Consider the following 18,937-nt stretch of genomic DNA (forward strand, 5'->3'; position numbering starts at 1 on the left):
TCAGGGCAAGAATTGGAGGTGAGATCAGGCTAGATTATTCCTTTTTGACCAGCACAGACATAAAGGACTGAATGTCCTCCATCTGTGCTGTGCATTTTCTATGTTTCCTTCCCATGTTAGTGAACCAGATGGGTTTTTATTGCAATCTAACAGTATCATGGTCACCGTTACTGTTACCTTTTTAATTCCAGATTCATGTAATTAACTGAATTTAAATTTCCTAGCTGCCATGGTGGGTTTTTTGAACTTTTTGTCTGGGTCATTAGTTGAGGCCTTTGAATTACTCGTTCAGTAACATAACCACTATGCTGGTGTACTCCTGGTAACAGTGTACATACAGCATGCATTCCTCCATATTCTTTTGTCACATACAATGTTAATACTTAATTGAGAGGGAGTAGGGGAATTAAGAATTAGAGTTTGTTCTATGATTGTTGAGATGTGACAAATGGTATTCCTTGTGCATCAGTGCCATAGTGGTAATGTCACTTGACTAGTAATCCAGCGGCCCAGGCTAATGCAATGGGGAACAAAACAAAAACAGAATTACCTGGAAAAACTCAGCAAGTCTGGCAGCATCGGCGGAGAAGAAATCAGTCAACGTTTCGAGCCTCCATGGCCCTTCGGCAGAACTGCAACATAGTTTCAACAAGGGAGAAATATAAATTGGTTTAAGGTGGGTGGGGGGCGGGGGGGAAAGAGACACATTGAGGGTGTGGTGTGAGCAGATAATCAAAAGATGTCAGAGACAAAAGGGTCAAAGAGGTGTTGAAGGTGGTGGTCTTTGTCTGAGAAAAGTGCTAATTAAGAATGGAATACAGGATATTCAAAGTACAGCTCTAGTGGGGGTGGGATGGAAAGACTAAAGGTTTTAGTTTTAGATTTAAAAATAATGGAAATAGGTGGGGAAAGAAGAATCTATATAAATTATTGAAAAAAAAGGGGGTGGGGGGGGGAAAAGAAACGGGGTGGGGAGGGGGAGTTTAAGATCTAAAGTTGTTGAATTCAATATTCAGCCCGGAAGGCTGTAAAGTGCCTAGTCGGAAGATGAGGTGCTGTTCCTCCAGTTTGCGTTGGGCTTCACTGGAACAATGCAGCAAGCCAAGGACAGACATGTGGGCGAGAGAACAGGGTGGAGTGTTAAAATGGCAAGCGACAGGGAGGTTTGGGTCTTTCTTGCGGACAGACCGCAGGTGTTCCGCAAAACGGTCGCCCAGTTTGCGTTTGGTCTCTCCAATGTAGAGGAGACCGCATTGGGAGCAACGAATGCAGTAGACTAAGTTAGGGGAAATGCAAGTGAAATGCTGCTTCACTTGAAAGGAGTGTTTGGGCCCTTGGACGGTGAGGAGAGAGGAAGTGAAGGGGCAGGTGTTGCATCTTCTGCGTGGGCATGGGGAGGTGCCATAAGTGGGGGTTGAGGAGTAGGGGGTGATGGAGGAGTGGACCAGGGTGTCCCGGAGGGAACGATCCCTACGGAATGCCGTCAAGGGGGGTGAAGGGAAGATGTGTTTGGTGGTGGCATCATGCTGGAGTTGGCGGAAATGGCGGAGGATGATCCTTTGAATGCGGAGGCTGGTGGGGTGATAAGTGAGGACGAGGGGGACCCTATCATGTTTTTGGGAAGGAGGAGAAGGCATGAGGGAGGATGCGCGGGATATGGGCCGGACACGGTTGAGGGCCCTGTCAACGACCTTATTCAACAACTTTAGATCTTAAACTCCCCCTCCCCCCATCCCCACCCCGTTTCTTTCCCCCCCCCCACCCCCTTTTTTTTCAATAATTTATATAGATTCTTCTTTCCCCACCTATTTCCATTATTTTTAAATCTAAAACTAAAACCTTTAGTCTTTCCACCCCACCCCCACTAGAGCTGTACTTTGAATATCCTGTATTCCATTCTTAATTAGCACTTTTCTCAGACAAAGACCACCACCTTTAACACCTCTTTGACCCTTTTGTCTCTGACATCTTTTGATTATCTGCTCACACCACACCCTCAATGTGTCTCTTTCCCCCCCGCCCCCCACCCACCTTAAACCAATTTATATTTCTCCCTTGTTGAAACTATGCTGCAGTTCTGCCGAAGGGCCATGGAGGCTCGAAACGTTGACTGATTTCTTCTCCGCCGATGCTGCCAGACTTGCTGAGTTTTTCCAGGTAATTCTGTTTTTGTTTTGTTTTGGATTTCCAGCATCCGCAGTAGCTTTTAGCTTTTTGTTTTTATCTAATGCAATGGGGACACAGGTTCAGGTCCCACCATGGCAGCTAGTGGAATTTAAATTCAATTAATAAACCTGGAATATAAAGTTCGTTTTAGTAATGGTGACCGTGAAACTATCATCGATTATTGTAAAAACCCCTCTGGTTTACTAATGTTCTTTAGGGAAGGAAAACTGCCATCCTCAACTGGCCTTACATGTGACTCCAGACCCATAGCAAGTTGGTTGACTCTTAATTGCAAGTAGCAAGCCCACTCATACGAACATATGAATTAGGAGCAGGAGTAGGTCACTTGGCCCCTCGAGCCTGCTCCACCATTCAATAAGGTCATGGCAATAAGATCAATAAATTCAAGGGCAATTAGGGATGGGTAACAATTGCTGGCCTTGCTAGCAATGCCCACATCCCATTAAAGAATGAAGAAAAAAAATCTGTGCTGAGGTCTCTGCTTTTATCATCTATATTGATGACTTGACTGAATGAATAGAGAGTTTTATATTCCATTTTACAGATGACACTAAGTTAGGAGGCACAATAAGTTGTTTAGATGGGAGTAGGAAGTCATAAAGGATCGTAAACGAAGAGAGTGGGCAGAACAATGGCAGATGGGGTTTCATGAAAGCAATCATCCACTTTGTTAGTAGAGAGCTTTGGGTGTCAATGTACACTGATTACTTTGTGTACCTGCACACTAACGTTTAGTTATCAAAAAGGCTAACAAAATGTTGGCCTTTCTCTGTGTTTTTGAAAAAGTGATGCTTCAATAGGGAGCTCTGGTCAGACCCTATCTGGAGTACTTGTCATTAGTTCTCACCTCGCCTCGGAGGATATATTAGCCTTGGGTGGGGTACTGAGTATAAATGGAATTGGGGCTTGAAGAGTTAAATTAAAACGGTAGGTTGCATATCCCTTGAGTTTAGAAGGATGAGTGTTTATTTAATTGAGGCCTTTTAAAATAGGATTTGATAGAGATGGGGAATTAAGAATTGCAATAAAGAGTTTGTTCTGTGATTGTTGAGATTTCCTCTGGTGGGGGGAAATCCAGTACCGAGAGGCACAGTTTTAAAATTAGAGCTTAGGCCATTTAGGAGGAAAATCAGGAAACACTTTTCACCCTAAGTACAGTGTCACATAAGAGACTTGTTAGCAAAATTGAAACCCAAGGGTTTAAATGGGTAATGGCTGCATGGATCTAAACTTGGTAGTGGTCAATGTGCAGCGTTATCATGCAGGGATCAGTATTGGAACCACTGCCCTTTGATGTACATTAATGACCTGGCTTTGGCTATAGAGGGCATATTTTCAAAGCTTGCTGATGACAAAGTTTGGAAATGTGGTTGTCAGTGAGGAGGAGGAGGATAATAGCAGATTTCACAAGGGCATAGACTGGAGAAATGAGCAGACACTTGGAAGATGAATTTAATGCAGCAAAGTGTGATGCATCTTGGAAGGAAAAGTTACTAGAGACAATATAAACAAAATGGTATTATTTTATCAGGGGTGCCGAAATGGAGACACTTTGGGTTCACGTACGTGAATGTTTGAAGGTGGCAAAATTGCTTGAGTCTCCAGGCTGGAGTATTAGGGCTAATTCTAGGCATCACATTTTAGGAATGATTTTAAAACTTTGGAAAGAATGCAGGGGATATTTAGCAGAATGGTGCCAGGGCTGAGGGACTGGCAAAGGTGGCATTGTTCTACATAGAGCAGAGAAGGAGAAGACAACTTACGGGGATATGGGGAAAGAATGGTGGAGTGGGACTTTTTGATAGGACCAGCACACCCTTGATTGGCTGAGCAGCCTCATAGAATCATAGAATGATTACAGCACAGAAAGTGGCCATTTAGCCCATCGTATCAGTGCTGACTTTGTGCAAGAGCAACTCACCTATGCCCACTCCCCTGCATTTTCCTCATAGCCCTGCAAATTTTTTCTGTTGAGATAATTGCCCAATTCTGCTTTGAAAGCCACGATTGAATCTGCTTCCACTGCCCTCTCAGGCAGAGCACTCCAGATCTTAACTATTTAAAAAGTTTTTCCTTATGTTGCCATCTCTTCTTTTGCCAATCATTTCAAATCATTATCCTCTGGTTCTCGATCTTTCTGCCAATGGGAACAGTTTCTCTCTATCTGCTTTTCCAAGCCCCTCGTGATTTTGAACTCCTTTGGTTTGTATTAAATGTTGGGGAGAAAAATACATTACCGTGCAGTGGCAGGACACCGTTATCTAGTTATTAACAAATAACAGCACCATTTACAGAAAGAGCCAGTTGACGTCTGAAATTTACACTATTTGGCTACCTGTTCAATAAATTGTGTCTGTTAAAGATGCAAATGGATGAATGGGCTCAGTAGTAACTTCTAACCAGGGCTGCTCGCTAACATTTTGTTTTGAAAAAATCGGCCAGAATTTGCTATAGTCGGACATCTAACAGTTGCTTGTTAGTTAGACTTGTCCTTGCACGTTTTTAAAATTTTTACATGGCAAGTTGCTGACTGCTTTCCCCATGACTGATGATACCTTGGATCGTTATTGACCGCTTGGATTTGTTCCCTATAGTTTTGATTCTCTTGGAGAGTAGAAAGCTTCTCTACTATAATCTCAGGACATGAGAAGTGTAATGGGCTGTATGCCACTCTGTTGGGTATGGGTCTCAGGGGAGCTGGAGAAAGAGTATGGAGGATTTTGAGATGATATTTTAATATTTAAATTGGTTTAAGTCCAATTTTCCTGATTGTATATCAGTGCCAGTTTGCCACCTTCCATAAGTGTGAAAGTTCGTTACAGAAACAGTGATGAAATGCTGACTTTCTCTCATTCCAGTGACGCTGTGACGTTCCTCTTTACCGTTGAATAAGGACTCATCTGGCTGAAGAATTTCATGAGGATTGAGGGGACACCTTGATGGAAGGCTCTTCATCTCCCCACACCTCTAGGCCTTCGTCTTCACGCAAGCGTGAAGGAAGTGTGGAAAGCCAGCGTAGGTCATGTGTCCGAGTGACCTCCAAGCCAGTAAGGAAAGTACGGCGAACGGCGAGGTGGAACACCACAGACTACACGGTTCACGACACCGACAATGACATGCTCTTGATCATTTCTAACGAAAACAGGGTGCAGAGGAGGCCGAGGAAACTGGCAGGGAAGAAAAGTAACCGGAAGTTGAACACACAGCACAGTTCCCACAAAAATAAGGTTTCCCTGGGCAATGCAGGGATGAAGGAGGCCATCTCTAAAAGCCTGGCAGGCCAGGATAAGCTAACTGATTCAGAACTGGAGCCTGAGAAGACAGAAGTCTTGGACCGATGGGGCCAAGAGCTTCCGATCGAAGTCTTGGTTCATATCTTCCATTATGTAGTGTCATCGAATGGGGCCGTACCATTTCTGTGCAGGTAAAGACACAGTGAGCGAGGGAGCATTTATTTCTTATTGGGTGTTTGTAACCTCACACTGTACAGATAACTCTTGTCAAAGGTTTTTCCCCTTCCCTTTGAAAAGTTTTAAGGATTCTGCTTCCCTTACTATCTCTGGTTGAGCATCGATGCCCTAACAACCTTCCTGCAGTTGATCTTATTTGCACCATGCAGTGGGTAGAGACTTTCTGATATAATTGTTTTCCCTATGACTGATGGTAAGATCTCCTTGGATTGTTTTTGACCCCTTAGATTTGATCCCTGTAATTTTGACTTTCTTGGAGAGCAGAAAGCTTCTCCAGTATAATCTCAGGATTACAAATCTGCATTTCAGTCTGTGTGGTGGTGTGATTTGACCTCCCCGAGCTATCTTTTGTTTTTAAACAGGATGGCCCGTGTTTGTCATCTGTGGTATGGAGCTGCTGCCAACCCCAAACTCTGGCAGAAAGTTACAATCTCCTATTGCTGGACAGATTCTGGAAAGAAACTGGTGCCTCCAATTCAAAGAAAAATCCAAAACACCCTCAACTGGCTGAGAGACAACAGGTTTGTATGAGTCTGATGGCTGAAAAAAACATACTTCAAGTGGGAGGTGGGGGAAATGGGCACGGTCTTTTCAGGTGAGGCCAGCTTTTGGAATGGTAAACAACAAGAAGTTGCATTTATATAACAAAGTTAATGTTGTAAAACGTCCCAAAGAGCTTCACGATAGCATTACCAAACAAAATTTTACACTAAGCCATGTAAGTAGATATTAGGAGTGTTGAGGAGTTGGGTATTAGGGGGCACCTTAAAGGAGGAGAGAATAGTGGAAAGTTTTAGAAAGGATATTCCACAGTTTCGAACCTTGACAACTAAAAGCATGGCTGTTGATGGTGAAATGAAGGAAGTTACTCAGCATTGGAGGAGTGTTGAGTTCTTGGAGGGTTACAGAGATGGGGAGGAGTGGGCCATGGAAGGATTTGAATTCGGGAAACACAACTTTAAATTTGAGGTGTTGTAGGGCTGAGAACCAGTGTAGGTGAATAGCACAGGGGTGATGTTTGAAGAGTATGGTGTGAGCTCGGATATGGACAGCAGAGTTTTGGATGGGCTGATGGTTATGGAGCTTGAGCTCTAAACTTTCCTCCCCTCCCATGAAATATACCACCTCGTCCAGCATTTGGTCACCCGGCCTACACTCTCCTCTCCTGGCCCTGTCTCCATTTCCTGCAATGGTTCCACTAAGCCCCTTGAACTGTTTTCAGGTTGAAGGCAGCGAGAAGTGAAAAGTCATATTACTCCCATCAGTAAAGAAACAGCCACTGAAATGGCTTTAACTTTGAGACAGGCACAGGTTCTCACACCTGAGGAGCGGAGGATCATTCCCTATGTGCTAAATTGGCTGGCTTTCAAAATTAAAGGAGTCAGTTTCAAGATGGGAAGTTGTGGTAAAGTTGTAAACTGATTTAATCGGCATTTGTTTTTAAATGTACAGGTTTACACAGCTTCGGGAGTTCTCTCTCTGCCACTGGAACAATCTAGTGAGTTACACCATGAAGGTAAGACTGACTTTCAAGGCTCGTTCTCCAGTTGGATTAGCAGTGTGCAGTTTGCTTTTCAGTGTGAAGACACCTTCAAAGGAATAACCACTAATGCTAACTCTTTAACTCACAGTCACTCAAATGTAAAGGACAAAACTTGCCAATATTTCCAAATACGGTGGGATCGATTTACAATGATATTTTCCGATTCTGTACTCTCTAGTTTGATCTGTTCCCTTCCCTTTATAGGCACAGCCTGGGTATAGAGGCGTAAAAATAATCAACTTAGCTGGCGAAAAGTTGTGTGTTTAAAGAAAACAAAGGTCCAACCATCTGCTTGCATGTGAGAGTTGATAATCAGAGGGCATAAGGATGCAAATATTGCTAGTGGAACAGTTCTACTATTGTGGTTAAACTGCATTGTGGAGGAAGCTTTACTTTGCTTCCCCTTACTTGGGCATGCTTGAAAGGGCAGAGAAGTGTGTGCTTTACCCCGCTCTATATATACTTGAATTAAAGGGATTTTCATCTGTCCTGTACTTTATCTGGTCTGCAACCTAATATTGAAGTAGGATGAAAATTGTAGGGAAGCATTCATTCTGTACTGTTGAGTTTAATTTCCACGTTGTTCCATATGGCACCATCTCAACTTGTTTGATTTGGGAGCAGTATTCCAGGTCTCACTGTTGCTCCAGCATTTTTATTATATTGCTGAGAAGAGAAGCTTTTCGTTTTGGACTGATCAGGACAAATGCAAAAATACCAAATTTTAAACAATTGCAACAGTTTATATTACAGGAGGAAAGGGTGCTGATTGGTTGGCTTGTCAACACTGATTGGCCAAGGCATTGCCATAGAGAAAGCAATGGGGAACTATAAGCTCCCCAGGTTCCAGGGTAATCCAAAAAAGGGTTTAAACCTATTCCTTATGTTTGCAGAGCACGAGTCCCTGTGTATGAATGTATGTCACTTTTAGCAAGTGTAAATGAGTCATGTTACGAGCAAAAACAGAAAATGCTGGAAAAACTCAGCAAGCCTAACAGCAACTGTGGAGAGAAAAGAAAAGAGTTAACGTTTCGAGTCCTTATGACTCTTCTTGAAACATTAACTCTTGTTCCTTTTCTTTCCACAGATGCTGTTAGACCTGCTGAGTTTTTCCAGCATTTTCTGTTTTTGTTTTAGATTTCCAGCATCCGCAGTATTTTGCTTTTATCTCATGTTACGAGCAAGACTGTTTTTCTTAAATTGGTTGCCAATGTGGCTGTTTATTGTTCAGCAAGTGTTGCCCAATTGCAGGATTGCATCTAATAATATTTTTGTTTTCGGTTTAGCAAGCTAGTTGAGTAGGGCGTGTACCCTCCTTACTACGAACAACTGAAGGAGCATGCTATTTGATTTGATCGTCCAATAGCTGGGACAAATGGCTTACGTACCTGGCATTGCGCTGGCACTGAAATTTATACACGACATTGCTCAATTGTGTGGTAGGCAGAACATCTTTTTAGACTGATGGCGGCATCCTGTTAGTGGAAAATACCACTCGCACATCCACTGCATATGCTTAATCAATAGCTGTGCGAGTGGTATTTTCCACTAACAGGATGCTGCCATCAGTCTAAAAAGATGTTCTTCCTAACACAATTGAGCAACGTCGTGTATGAATTTCAGTGCTGGTGCTGTGGTAGGAAGGTAGGCCATCCTAATGATTGGTTGATCAAATCAAACCTTGGTCCTTTGGTTGTTCGTAATAGGCAGTGTACAGACCTTACTCAACTAGCTGGTGTTTGTAAAACCCAAACAAAACGTCAATAGTTAGATGCGATTCCGCAATTGGGCAGCACTTGCTGAACAACCCTGAGTACGCAAATAGCTACACTAACAATCAATTTAAGATGATCAGTCTTGCCGTAATGTGGTTCATTTACCCTTTCTAGAAACGACATGCATTCATACACAGGGGCCCATTGTCTGCAAACAAAAGGGATATGTTCAAGCTTTAAACCTTTTTTTGAATTACTTGGGAGCTTTCTCCATGGCAATGCCTTGGCCAATCAGAGTTGAAGTGCCAACCAATCAGCACCCTTTTCTCCTGTAATATAAATTGTTATGATTGTTTGAAGTATTTTTAATTCAGTCATGGGATGTGGGTGTTGCTGGCGGCCAGCATTTATTACCCATCCCTAATTGCCTTTGGGAAGATGGTGATGAGCTGCTGCCTTGAACCGCTGCTGTCCATGTGGTGTAGGCATTCTTGTCCTGATGAGTGCAAGACAATAAGCTTCGGCAACATGTCTCTCTTTTCAGCAATATTCAAGTTCTGTACAGCTGAGCGACCATTTTTTACACTATAGCTGTTGCTGTTTTCCTCTTTTCAGACCATCACGGAGTCCTGCCCTCACTTAGTCTCCTTGCGGCTGACTAACTGCACTGGTGTCACATCTGATGTCTTTGAGGCATTGGTCACCCATTGCCGGAAGCTGGAAAGTTTAAATCTGCAACATTCAGTGGTAAGTGGACTACTTGTGAGTTGCATGCTTGAGTTGTAAGCGTACACGCCAGTTATTGCACCAGTTTGAACAAGAGTTCAGTCCACCTATCATGCCTGGGCTGGTGCTAATTTATTCTTGACCCCTTTATTATTATTTTTTGACCAATATTGATGTAATTCCCTCTTAAATGTATTGGACTTGCTTTAATGGCTATTCTCTGTTTTCTTATGTGGGAAACTTTTATTATTAAACCCTGTGTTTATGCCCTATTATCGATTCACCAGCTAGTATAAACAGCCTTATCCTTTAGCGTGGTTTCTAGGAGTTTCATACTACTATGAGTCTAACCATTCTATACTAACCTGCCTTAACCTTTTCCAATTTTTGGATTACGGATAGCAACGTAAGAAATAGGAGCAGAAGTAGGCCATTTGCTCTTTTTAAGACTGCTCCACAATTCAGTAAAATCATGGCTGATCTAATTGTGGCACTAACTCTACTTTCGTTCCAGCCCCCTATAACTCTCAAGTGCCTTGTAGATCAAAAATCTGTCTAACTCGTCCTTGAATATATTCAATGACCCAGCCTCCACTGCTCTGGAGTAGAGAATTTCAAAGGTTAATGACCTTTTGAGATTCTTCTTCGTATCTGTCTTAAATCGGAGATCCCTTATTTTGAAACTGTTCCACCTAGTACTAGATTCCCCCATGAGGGGAAGCATCTTCTCAGCGTGTACCCTGTCAAACGCCACCCTCCCCTCCCCCCTGCCTCCCCAGAATCTTCTGTTTCATTAAGATCACCTCTCATTCTTTTAAACTCCAATGAGTGTAGACTCAACCTGCTGAACCTTTCCTCATAAGACAATCCCTTCATCCCAGGAATCAGCCTAGTGAACCTTCTCTGAACTGCCTTGAAAAAGATATATCCCTGAAGTAAGAATACTAACACTGTACACAAGTACTCTATGTGTGGTCTGTCAGACTCCAACTTGTTCCCCCAGTTGTTGCTATTTACTCAACTAGCCACTCATACACATCATCTTAACTGGTTACTCTCCCATCTGGGTGCCAAAGCATTATTCATTGCTCCCATCTGTATGTTGGTTTCCCAGCCCCAGGAAAATGGTCACAGAATGGTGCTGAATTGGTCTCCCTGCCAGTGGTGATGTCCAGTTACTTCAGTGTGCTAGAAATCTTTTTATAATCCTGTAATGTTTATGAATTCTGAGTCTTTTACATCAAAATAACACCGTATCTCACTACATGCAGGCCACTGTTAGCTTTTGCAAAATTCAAATGCAGGAAATTATATGGCAAAAGTGCATGTGAACATTTTTGCTGTCTGGGTAATAATGTACAGTAAAGTGTAGTTTTGTAAGCAGAGTTTACTGACTGCCATTTGGGTTGTTTCTACTTGGGTTAACATGGCACTCTAATCCAGAGCGCATTCTATTAATCTGCTTCAGTTTTTCTAAAAATCTACTGTATTTTAATAACTGGTGGCCTTTAGTCGCAGCCTTGGACATCACAGACAATGCAACTCCATATGTATGGGAAGTGTGCCCTCTACAGTTGCAATGTCACTGAGCTCAGCCTCTCTTATTAGAGCCATCACTTTGGCCAAGAATTTCTTCACCCCTCCTAATAGATCCCCCTTTGATTTGGTTTCTCTTTTTGTCCGATTAATCCTTTGGGAAGATTATTTCTTTGGAGGTTTTTCTATATTAGAGAGAAATTGGCACTCTCTAAATGCAGGCTGTTATTTAGAAAGTATTTGACTCTTTATGTTGTCTTCTGTTTTTCCTCTATAATTACTGTCGATTCACCCTGTGATCTCTCTTTTTGCTCTTCCAGTACTTTTCATTTCTCCTAATTCTTTTTCTGGCTTTAATCTGGGGAATAGAGAGAAGCTGGAAGTGGGTTGTGATCAATTTTAAAATAAAATGCTTTGTGGTACAGTAGGCAAAGATTAATGACCCTCTGAGACCTGGGTTGAAATCCATCCCAAGTTGAATATGATAATAGCTGCATTTCTCTGCTGGCTGTCTGAGTACTGTCTGAGATTATATGGACGTTCAGATTCAAATTTGTGGAACCTTTCAGTCGGTATTAATTGGCCCTCCCATTCATTAAGGCTACTGAAATAAATGGAAGAATGCCATTTTAATTCATTTAGGGATGGCAGATGAGGTATGCGGTTTGTGCAGAGTAAAGGATGTTTTATCTTGTATCTAACCCTAGAGTGACCAAAATAAGAGTGTTGCTTTCCTTAGTGGTGACATCATTCTCCTAGTTAAATGCAAAATCCATGATAATTTCATGTCTGTTTTGTAAAAGATCAGCGCTGTGACTCTACCGAGATCTTTTATTTAATATCAATGGCAGCAGAAAGTAAATATTGAAAATATGTTTCTAGAATTGCAGTGGATGTAGCAACTGCAGCCCTGGTTGAAAGTTCAACACAGACCAAACACTTCCTGAACAGAAGGTCTTCCATGTCTCCTCTGCCCCATCCTCTCCAAGCTCACCTTGTCTATGACACTGCTCCCTTGATTTCCTACCTGTTCAACTCCTGATGATGCAGCTATATTGTTGATGGTTCCTTCTCTGTCACCGTCACTGCAAAATCACTGTTATCACTCCCTCAAAAACCCAGCCTCAGTCTTTCCAGCCTGTCCTTTTGCTGCCACATCTCCCAGTTCCTTTTCCTCACTGAGGCCCTCAAAAAGCTGCAGAGGCTAGGTCAGTTGGAGCTTTCAGAACTGAGAATGATGAATGACAGGAAGCTGTTTCTTTGAGTTTTGACCCCCATATTGTGTGTTTTTCTTTACAGGTTGACACTGCAGCTGTTGTTAATTTTCTTGAAGCAGCAGGTTCGAATCTGAAACAACTGTGTGTGACTTACAGCAGTCGCCTGCACAACATCTTCAATGCTATTGTGGTAAGGCATATCATAGGTGGCAATTTAGAATCAGTCATAGAATGGTTAACAGTACAGAAGGAGGCCATTTGGTCCATTGTGTACATGATGGCTCTCTGCAAGGACAACTCATTTAATCCGACTCTCTTGCCTTTTCCCTCTAGTCCTGTAATTTTTTTTCACTCAGGAACCCATTATATTTGGGCTATGGTATGGGAGGGGGAAATATTCTGCGGTATGTAAAGTAAATACCACATGACACTTGGATTCCGTTACCAGAGTACAAACAGGGGTACAGTCTTGTACCAGGTTGGCTAGGCTGAGAGGCTGTCTGAGTCTGTCTGATTTATATTGGTTTCATTTGTAATAAAATAACAGTTTTCTTAGTTAAAGGTTGCTGGTGGATATTTTTTCTACCACCCTTTTCATGCTCTCAGGTTGATACCATTCATCATTCCCATGGTTTAGTGAGGTAGCCTCTGGAACAGAAGGTTATGTGTCATTATCGAGGAAGTGCTGCACTATGGATGTGTCGTCTTTTGGATGAGAATTGAAACTGAGGCCTTGTCTGCTCTTTCAAGTGAACATAAAAGATTCCTTGAACAAGAGTTAGAGGAGTTCTCCCTGGTCTCTTGGCCAATATTTATCCTTAACCAACATCACTGAAAAAACATGATCTGGCCATTTATCACATTGCTGTTTGTGAGACCTTGCTATACATAAATTGGCTGTTGTGTTTCCTATATTACAACATTGATTATATTTTTTAAAAAAAGTAATTAGTTAGCTTCAAAGCACTTTGAGAGTCCTGGGGTTGTGAAAGATGTTAAATAAATGCAAGTTTTTGTTTTCTTTAATCCGAGGCTACTCCCTAGGATGTCGATCATGGGGGATTCAGTGATGGTAATGCCATTGAATATCAAAGGGGTGATGGTTAGATTCTCTCTTGTTGGAGATGGTCATTGCCTGGCACTTGTGTGGCACGAATGTTACTTGCCACTTGTCAGCCCAAGCCTGGATATTGTCCAGGTCTTGCTGCATTTGGACATGGACTACTTTAGTACCTGAGGAGACGTGAATGGTGCTAAACATTGTATAATCAACAGCAAACACCCTCACTTCTGACCTTATGATGGACGGAAGGTCACTGAATCCAAACTGAGTCTCAGTAAGCCGGTTATTGCTGAGCAAGTGCTGCTTGACAGCACTGTTGATGACCTCTTCCATCATTTTACTGATGATCGAGAGTAGACTGATGTGGTGGTAATTGGCTGGCTTGGATTTGTCCTGAAAGATTGGAGAAGTTGGGACTGTTCTCCTTGGAGAAGAGAAGGTTGAGAGGAGATTTGATCGACAATTCAAAATCAAGAGGGGTCTGGACAGAGTAGATAGGAAATCTGCTTCTGCTGGTAGAAGGATTGAGAACCAGTGGACAAAGATTTAAGGTAATTGGCAGAAGAAGCAATGGCGACACGAGGAACAACGTTTTCATGCAGGAAGTGGTTCGGACCTGGAAAGCACTAGCTGAGAATGTGGTGGAGCCAGGGTCAGTCGAGGCTTTTGAAGGGAATTAGATCATTATTTGAAAAGGATAAATTTTTAGGATGATGGGGAAAAGAGGAACGAGCTGGTGGGGCAGCATTGGACGGAGTGATACATTTCCCAGTTGGCTCCCTGCTTTACTCACCTGTTTTCTCTCGTGCTTCTGTCCTGTAGGCGGGCTGCTGCACTGAACTTCGGCTACTGGAGGTGAACACTGAAATCAAGCAGACCAACCCCTATTTCCAGTTCTGCATTGAGATGCTGCAGGCCGGCTGTCCCAAGCTGCAGGTATTTCATGAGTAATTGCTTCACATCCTGTCCTTTTGAAAAAGAGTCCTTCTTCCTTCAGTACCCCCTCCTTAAAGAAATACAGCTTCAATCCTCTGTTCTGGTAATCTAATGCCCCATCTCCAACCTCACCTTCATCTTCAAAGTCCTCCATTGTGTCTTTATGCCTATTTCCTCCACAAGTCTCAATTTTAATTCTTCCTATTAGACTACTGTTCTAATTCCTAAAGCAAGTTAAAGAATAAAACTAGAGCTAATCTTTGCAAAGCTTTATGCTTCTTTACAGAATTGCACATTACAAGCATGCACCAGCTAACCCACCAATCACAGTTTTAGCCTGTGCCTATTTCGAGGGCTGAAGTAAATCCTCCAGTCACCCCTAATTCTAGGTTGTCCCACAAGAGGAAACATTCTTTCCACATTCACCCTTCAAGACCGCTCACTCTTCGAAACTCCAGCGAATACAAGCCTAGCCTGTCCAACCTTTCTCATAAGACACCCACCCATTCCAGGTGCATTTCAGTAATTCAGTAAACTTTCTCTGAACTGTTTCCACTGCATTTACATCATAAAAAATGAGGGGTCACCCATTTACGATCATAGGAGCGTATGAAACAGGAGCAGAAGTAGGCCATTCAGCCCCTCGAGCCTGCTCTGCCATTCAATAAGATCTTGGCTGATTTGTTTGTATTTTGAGTTCTACATTCCCATTTACCCCTGATAACCTTTGATTCCCTTGGCTGCCAAGAATCTATCAACCTCTGCCTCAAAAATATTCAGTGACCCCACTTCCACTGCCTTCTGAGGCAGAGTTCCAAAGTCACACAACCCCCTGATAAAAAAACTTTTTCCTCATCTCTGTCCTATAAAGGCGAGCCCTAATTTTAAAACAGTGCCCCCTAGCACTGGACTCATCCACAAGTGGAAACATCCTTTCAGAGCTCTGAAGAAGAGTCATACAGACTCAAAACATTAACTCCGTTTCACTCTCCACAGATACTGTCAGACCTGCTGAGTTTTTCTGGCATTTTCTGTTTCTCTCTCAGAATTCCAGCATCCACAGTATTTTGCTTTTATCCTTGCTTTTATGTTCAATTCCTTTTGTAATAAAGGATAGTATTCCATTAGCCTTCTTGATAAAGTCCCACACAAGCGGTTAGTGTGTAAAATAAAAGCACATGGTATTGGGGGTAATATATTGACGTGGATTGAGAATTGGTTAGCAGACAGGAAACAGTAGGAATAAATGGGTTTTATTCAGAGTGGCAGGCGGTGACTTGTGGAGTACCGCAGGGATCAGTGCTTGGGCCCCAGCTATTCAAAATATATATAATTATTTGGATGAGGGAACCAAATGTGATATTTCCAAGTTTGCTGATGGCTGAAACTTGGTGGGAATATGAGCGGTGAGGTGGGTGTTAAGAGGCTTCCAGGTGATTTGGACAGGTTGAGCGAGTGGGCAAATACATGGCAGATGCAGTATAATGTGGCTAAGTGTGAAGTTATCCACTTTGGTAGGAAAAACAGAATGGCAGAGTATTATTGAAATGGTGATAGATTGGGAAATGTTGATGTACAAAGGGACCTGGGTGTCCTTGTACATCAATCACTGAAAGCAAGCATGCAGGTGCAGCAAGCTGTTACGAAGGCAAATGATATGTTTGTCTTCATTGCAAGAGGATTGAGGATAGGAGCAAGGATGTCTTACTGTAGCTGTACAGGGCCTTGGAGAGACCACACCTGGAGTATTATGTGCAGCTTTGTCTCCATACCTAAAAAATGATATACTTGCCATAGAGGGAATGCAGTGAAGGTTCACCAGACTGATTCCTGGGATGGCGGGATTGTCGTGTGAGGAGAGATTGGGCCGACTAGGTCTGTATTCACTGGAGTTTAGAAGAATGAGAGGGGATCTCGTTGAAACTTATAAAATTCTGATAGGGATGGACAGACTGGATGCAGGGATGATGTTTCATCTGGCTGGAGGGTCTAGAACAAGGGGTCACAGTTTCAGGATACAGGGTAAGCCGTTTAGGACTGAGATGAGGAGAAATTGCATCTCCATTGACCTATCACACCCCGCTTGCCCTTGAGAAGGAGGTGGTGATCTACCTTCTTGAAACTTGCTTGGCCACATCAGAGGGCAGTTAAGATTCAGCCACATTGCCGTGGTTCTGGAGTCAGACCAGACCAGGATGGCAGATTTCCACCCCTAAAGGATGTTAGTGAACCAGATGGGTTTTTAACGACAATCTGGTAGTTACGTAATCACCATTATTGATGCTAGCTTTTATTCCAGATTTATTGAATTAACTGCATTTAAGTAACCTTGCTGCCATGGTGGGATTTAGACTCCTGTCTCATGATAAATAGTCCAGGCCTCAGAATTAGCAGTTCAATAACATAACCACAATGCCACCATTCCTGGTATAGTCTCCAACTCCTTGCTGCAAACTGCCATCTCGTCATTAGCTGCAATTTTCTCATGGCCACACTTTTTGCAACCTGAGCTGAGTTACCAACTTCATATTCTGTCCAGCACAAAGATGCCCATTTCTATCTTTTATAACATCATCCATCCACACCTGAATCCCAGCTCATCTGCCACTGACATCCTCATCCATGCCTTGACTTGAGTGGCCAATGTCTGATCTACCACCCTCCGTGAACTTTAGCTCATCCAAGACTTTAAGAAGATGCTATCCTGCACCAAACTCCTCCCGCCCATCACCCTTGTCCTTGCTGAGCAACATTGAGGCATTGGCAGTGGTTCCCCCATCCTTTGAACTATCCATTCGTCTGGAGTCTAGATGTAACATTTATTCACTCTCCTCTGAGGAAAAATAAGTCCCATTCTGTTGTCCTGCCTTGATTTCTGGTCAGGATCAGCATTGTACCCCTCGGAATCACATCAATATTGTCTTAGCAATGGTTTATGAAGGGGTTAAGAGGCGCTGTGTGAGCGAGTAGTGAATTGCACTTTGGATTCCATTCCAGATCTTCAGTACGGTCTGTTAACGTTGGGCCTTGAAGTAGCTGGTCAATATTTGCATTCCAATCTTATGTTCTTCTCCTGTGTGCTCAGCAATACTCATTCAAAGTTTAGACCTCATCCGTTATCATTCAGTGTCCCAGGCATTGAGAACCTTTAATAATTTCTTGTGCAGGTGCTGAGGCTTCTGAACTTGACCTGGTTCCCGAAGGCTTGCACGATGATCGTTTCACCGGAGGTTGGCTTCTCGGAGCTGGAGGAGTTATGCTTGGCCACGTCATCATTCTCGCTGGTCACGGACGAAGTTCTGGTGAAGCTGCTGCACTTGTCATCCAGGTTACGGACATTAGACCTGAGAGGTTGCTATCGGATCACATCAGCAGGATTACAGCTTCTGCCCTGCCGAGGTAAGGACATATTTCTCTGAAACCACTTTATGACTCCTCCATCCAGATATTTGTGTATGATTAGGGCACTTTGATTTATTATTTAATATTACAGGTTTCACTGTTTTCCCTAAGCTCCCCCAGATCAGGCAAAAGATGTTTAAGTTGCAGGATAAATCATCTCTTTGCTCTGTTGAGCTCTCCCAAACCAAGGATGGCACAGGTTAGATACAGAGTAAAGCTCCCTTTACGCTGTTCCTATCAAACACTCCCAGGACAGGTTCAGCACAGGGCTAGATACAGAGTAAAGCTCCCTCTACACTGTCCCCATCAAACACTGCCAGGACAGGTTCAGCACAGGGCTAGATACAGAGTAAAGCTCCCTCTACACTGTCCCCATCAAACATTGCCAGGACAGCTACAGCACGGGGTTAGATACAGAGTAAAGCTCCCTCTACACTTTCCCCATCAAACACTCCCAGGACAGGTTCAGCACAGGGCTAGATACAGAGTAAAGCTCCCTCTACACTGTCCCCATCAAACAGTGCTAGGACAGGTATAGCACAGGGTTAGATACAGAATAAAGTTCCCCCTACACTGTCCCATAATCCAATAATAGGGCAGGTAGAATGTGTTTGCTGCAGATTGAGCCACCACAGTCCAACTCATGCATGAGCTGTTATAGGAGGTTGCTATCTTTATTTGGTTTAGGGTGAGTTATCCTGTCAGATAAAGTGCACTCTTCTCATTGTAATCTGGTCACATCCTTGCATTTAGCTCAGGAAGAACTCTGTCCCACCATCCCATGGCACTGAGCCCTTGAGCGCACTGGTGGCTCTCTGCAATTTGCAGCAAGATCCATCCTCCTTCCACAAGAAAAGAGTCATGGAATGTATCACAGTCTAAATGATTGATGATCCACCTTCATCTAGAACGCTAGAAGACACAAATTACATACCAGAAATTGAGAGTGACCAAGAGGCTAATAAGTGTTTTTCTCTGCTGATATTAACATTATTAGAGAAACTAAAGAGACTAAAAGTTGACAAATCCCCAGGACCTGATGGCCTACATCCTAGGGTTCTACATTTCTAGAGGTAAGATTGGTCAGGAAGAATTGAAAAGCAGCATATTATTTAAATGGAGAGATACATCAGAACTCTAAG

At 42.9% G+C, this 18,937-nt stretch overlaps 1 protein-coding gene across 3 annotated transcripts in view; it reads left to right on the forward strand.

Annotated features, from left to right (window-relative positions):
* fbxl6 (F-box and leucine-rich repeat protein 6) overlaps positions 1 to 18,937 on the forward strand; it is an 84,835-nt gene that overhangs the window by 54,214 nt on the left and 11,684 nt on the right. For all 3 annotated transcript variants that reach the window (XM_078536216.1, XM_078536214.1, XM_078536215.1), the window contains exons 2-8: positions 5,046 to 5,611; positions 6,020 to 6,178; positions 7,110 to 7,173; positions 9,531 to 9,662; positions 12,477 to 12,584; positions 14,280 to 14,393; positions 17,561 to 17,792. In XM_078536216.1, coding sequence (XP_078392342.1) covers positions 5,127 to 5,611; positions 6,020 to 6,178; positions 7,110 to 7,173; positions 9,531 to 9,662; positions 12,477 to 12,584; positions 14,280 to 14,393; positions 17,561 to 17,792 — 1,294 coding nt within the window. In that variant the 5' untranslated portion in view covers positions 5,046 to 5,126. The remainder of the gene's footprint in view (positions 1 to 5,045; positions 5,612 to 6,019; positions 6,179 to 7,109; positions 7,174 to 9,530; positions 9,663 to 12,476; positions 12,585 to 14,279; positions 14,394 to 17,560; positions 17,793 to 18,937) is intronic.

This window comes from Cetorhinus maximus, chromosome 3, assembly GCF_964194155.1.
Source record: "Cetorhinus maximus chromosome 3, sCetMax3.hap1.1, whole genome shotgun sequence".
NCBI lineage: Eukaryota > Metazoa > Chordata > Chondrichthyes > Lamniformes > Cetorhinidae > Cetorhinus > Cetorhinus maximus.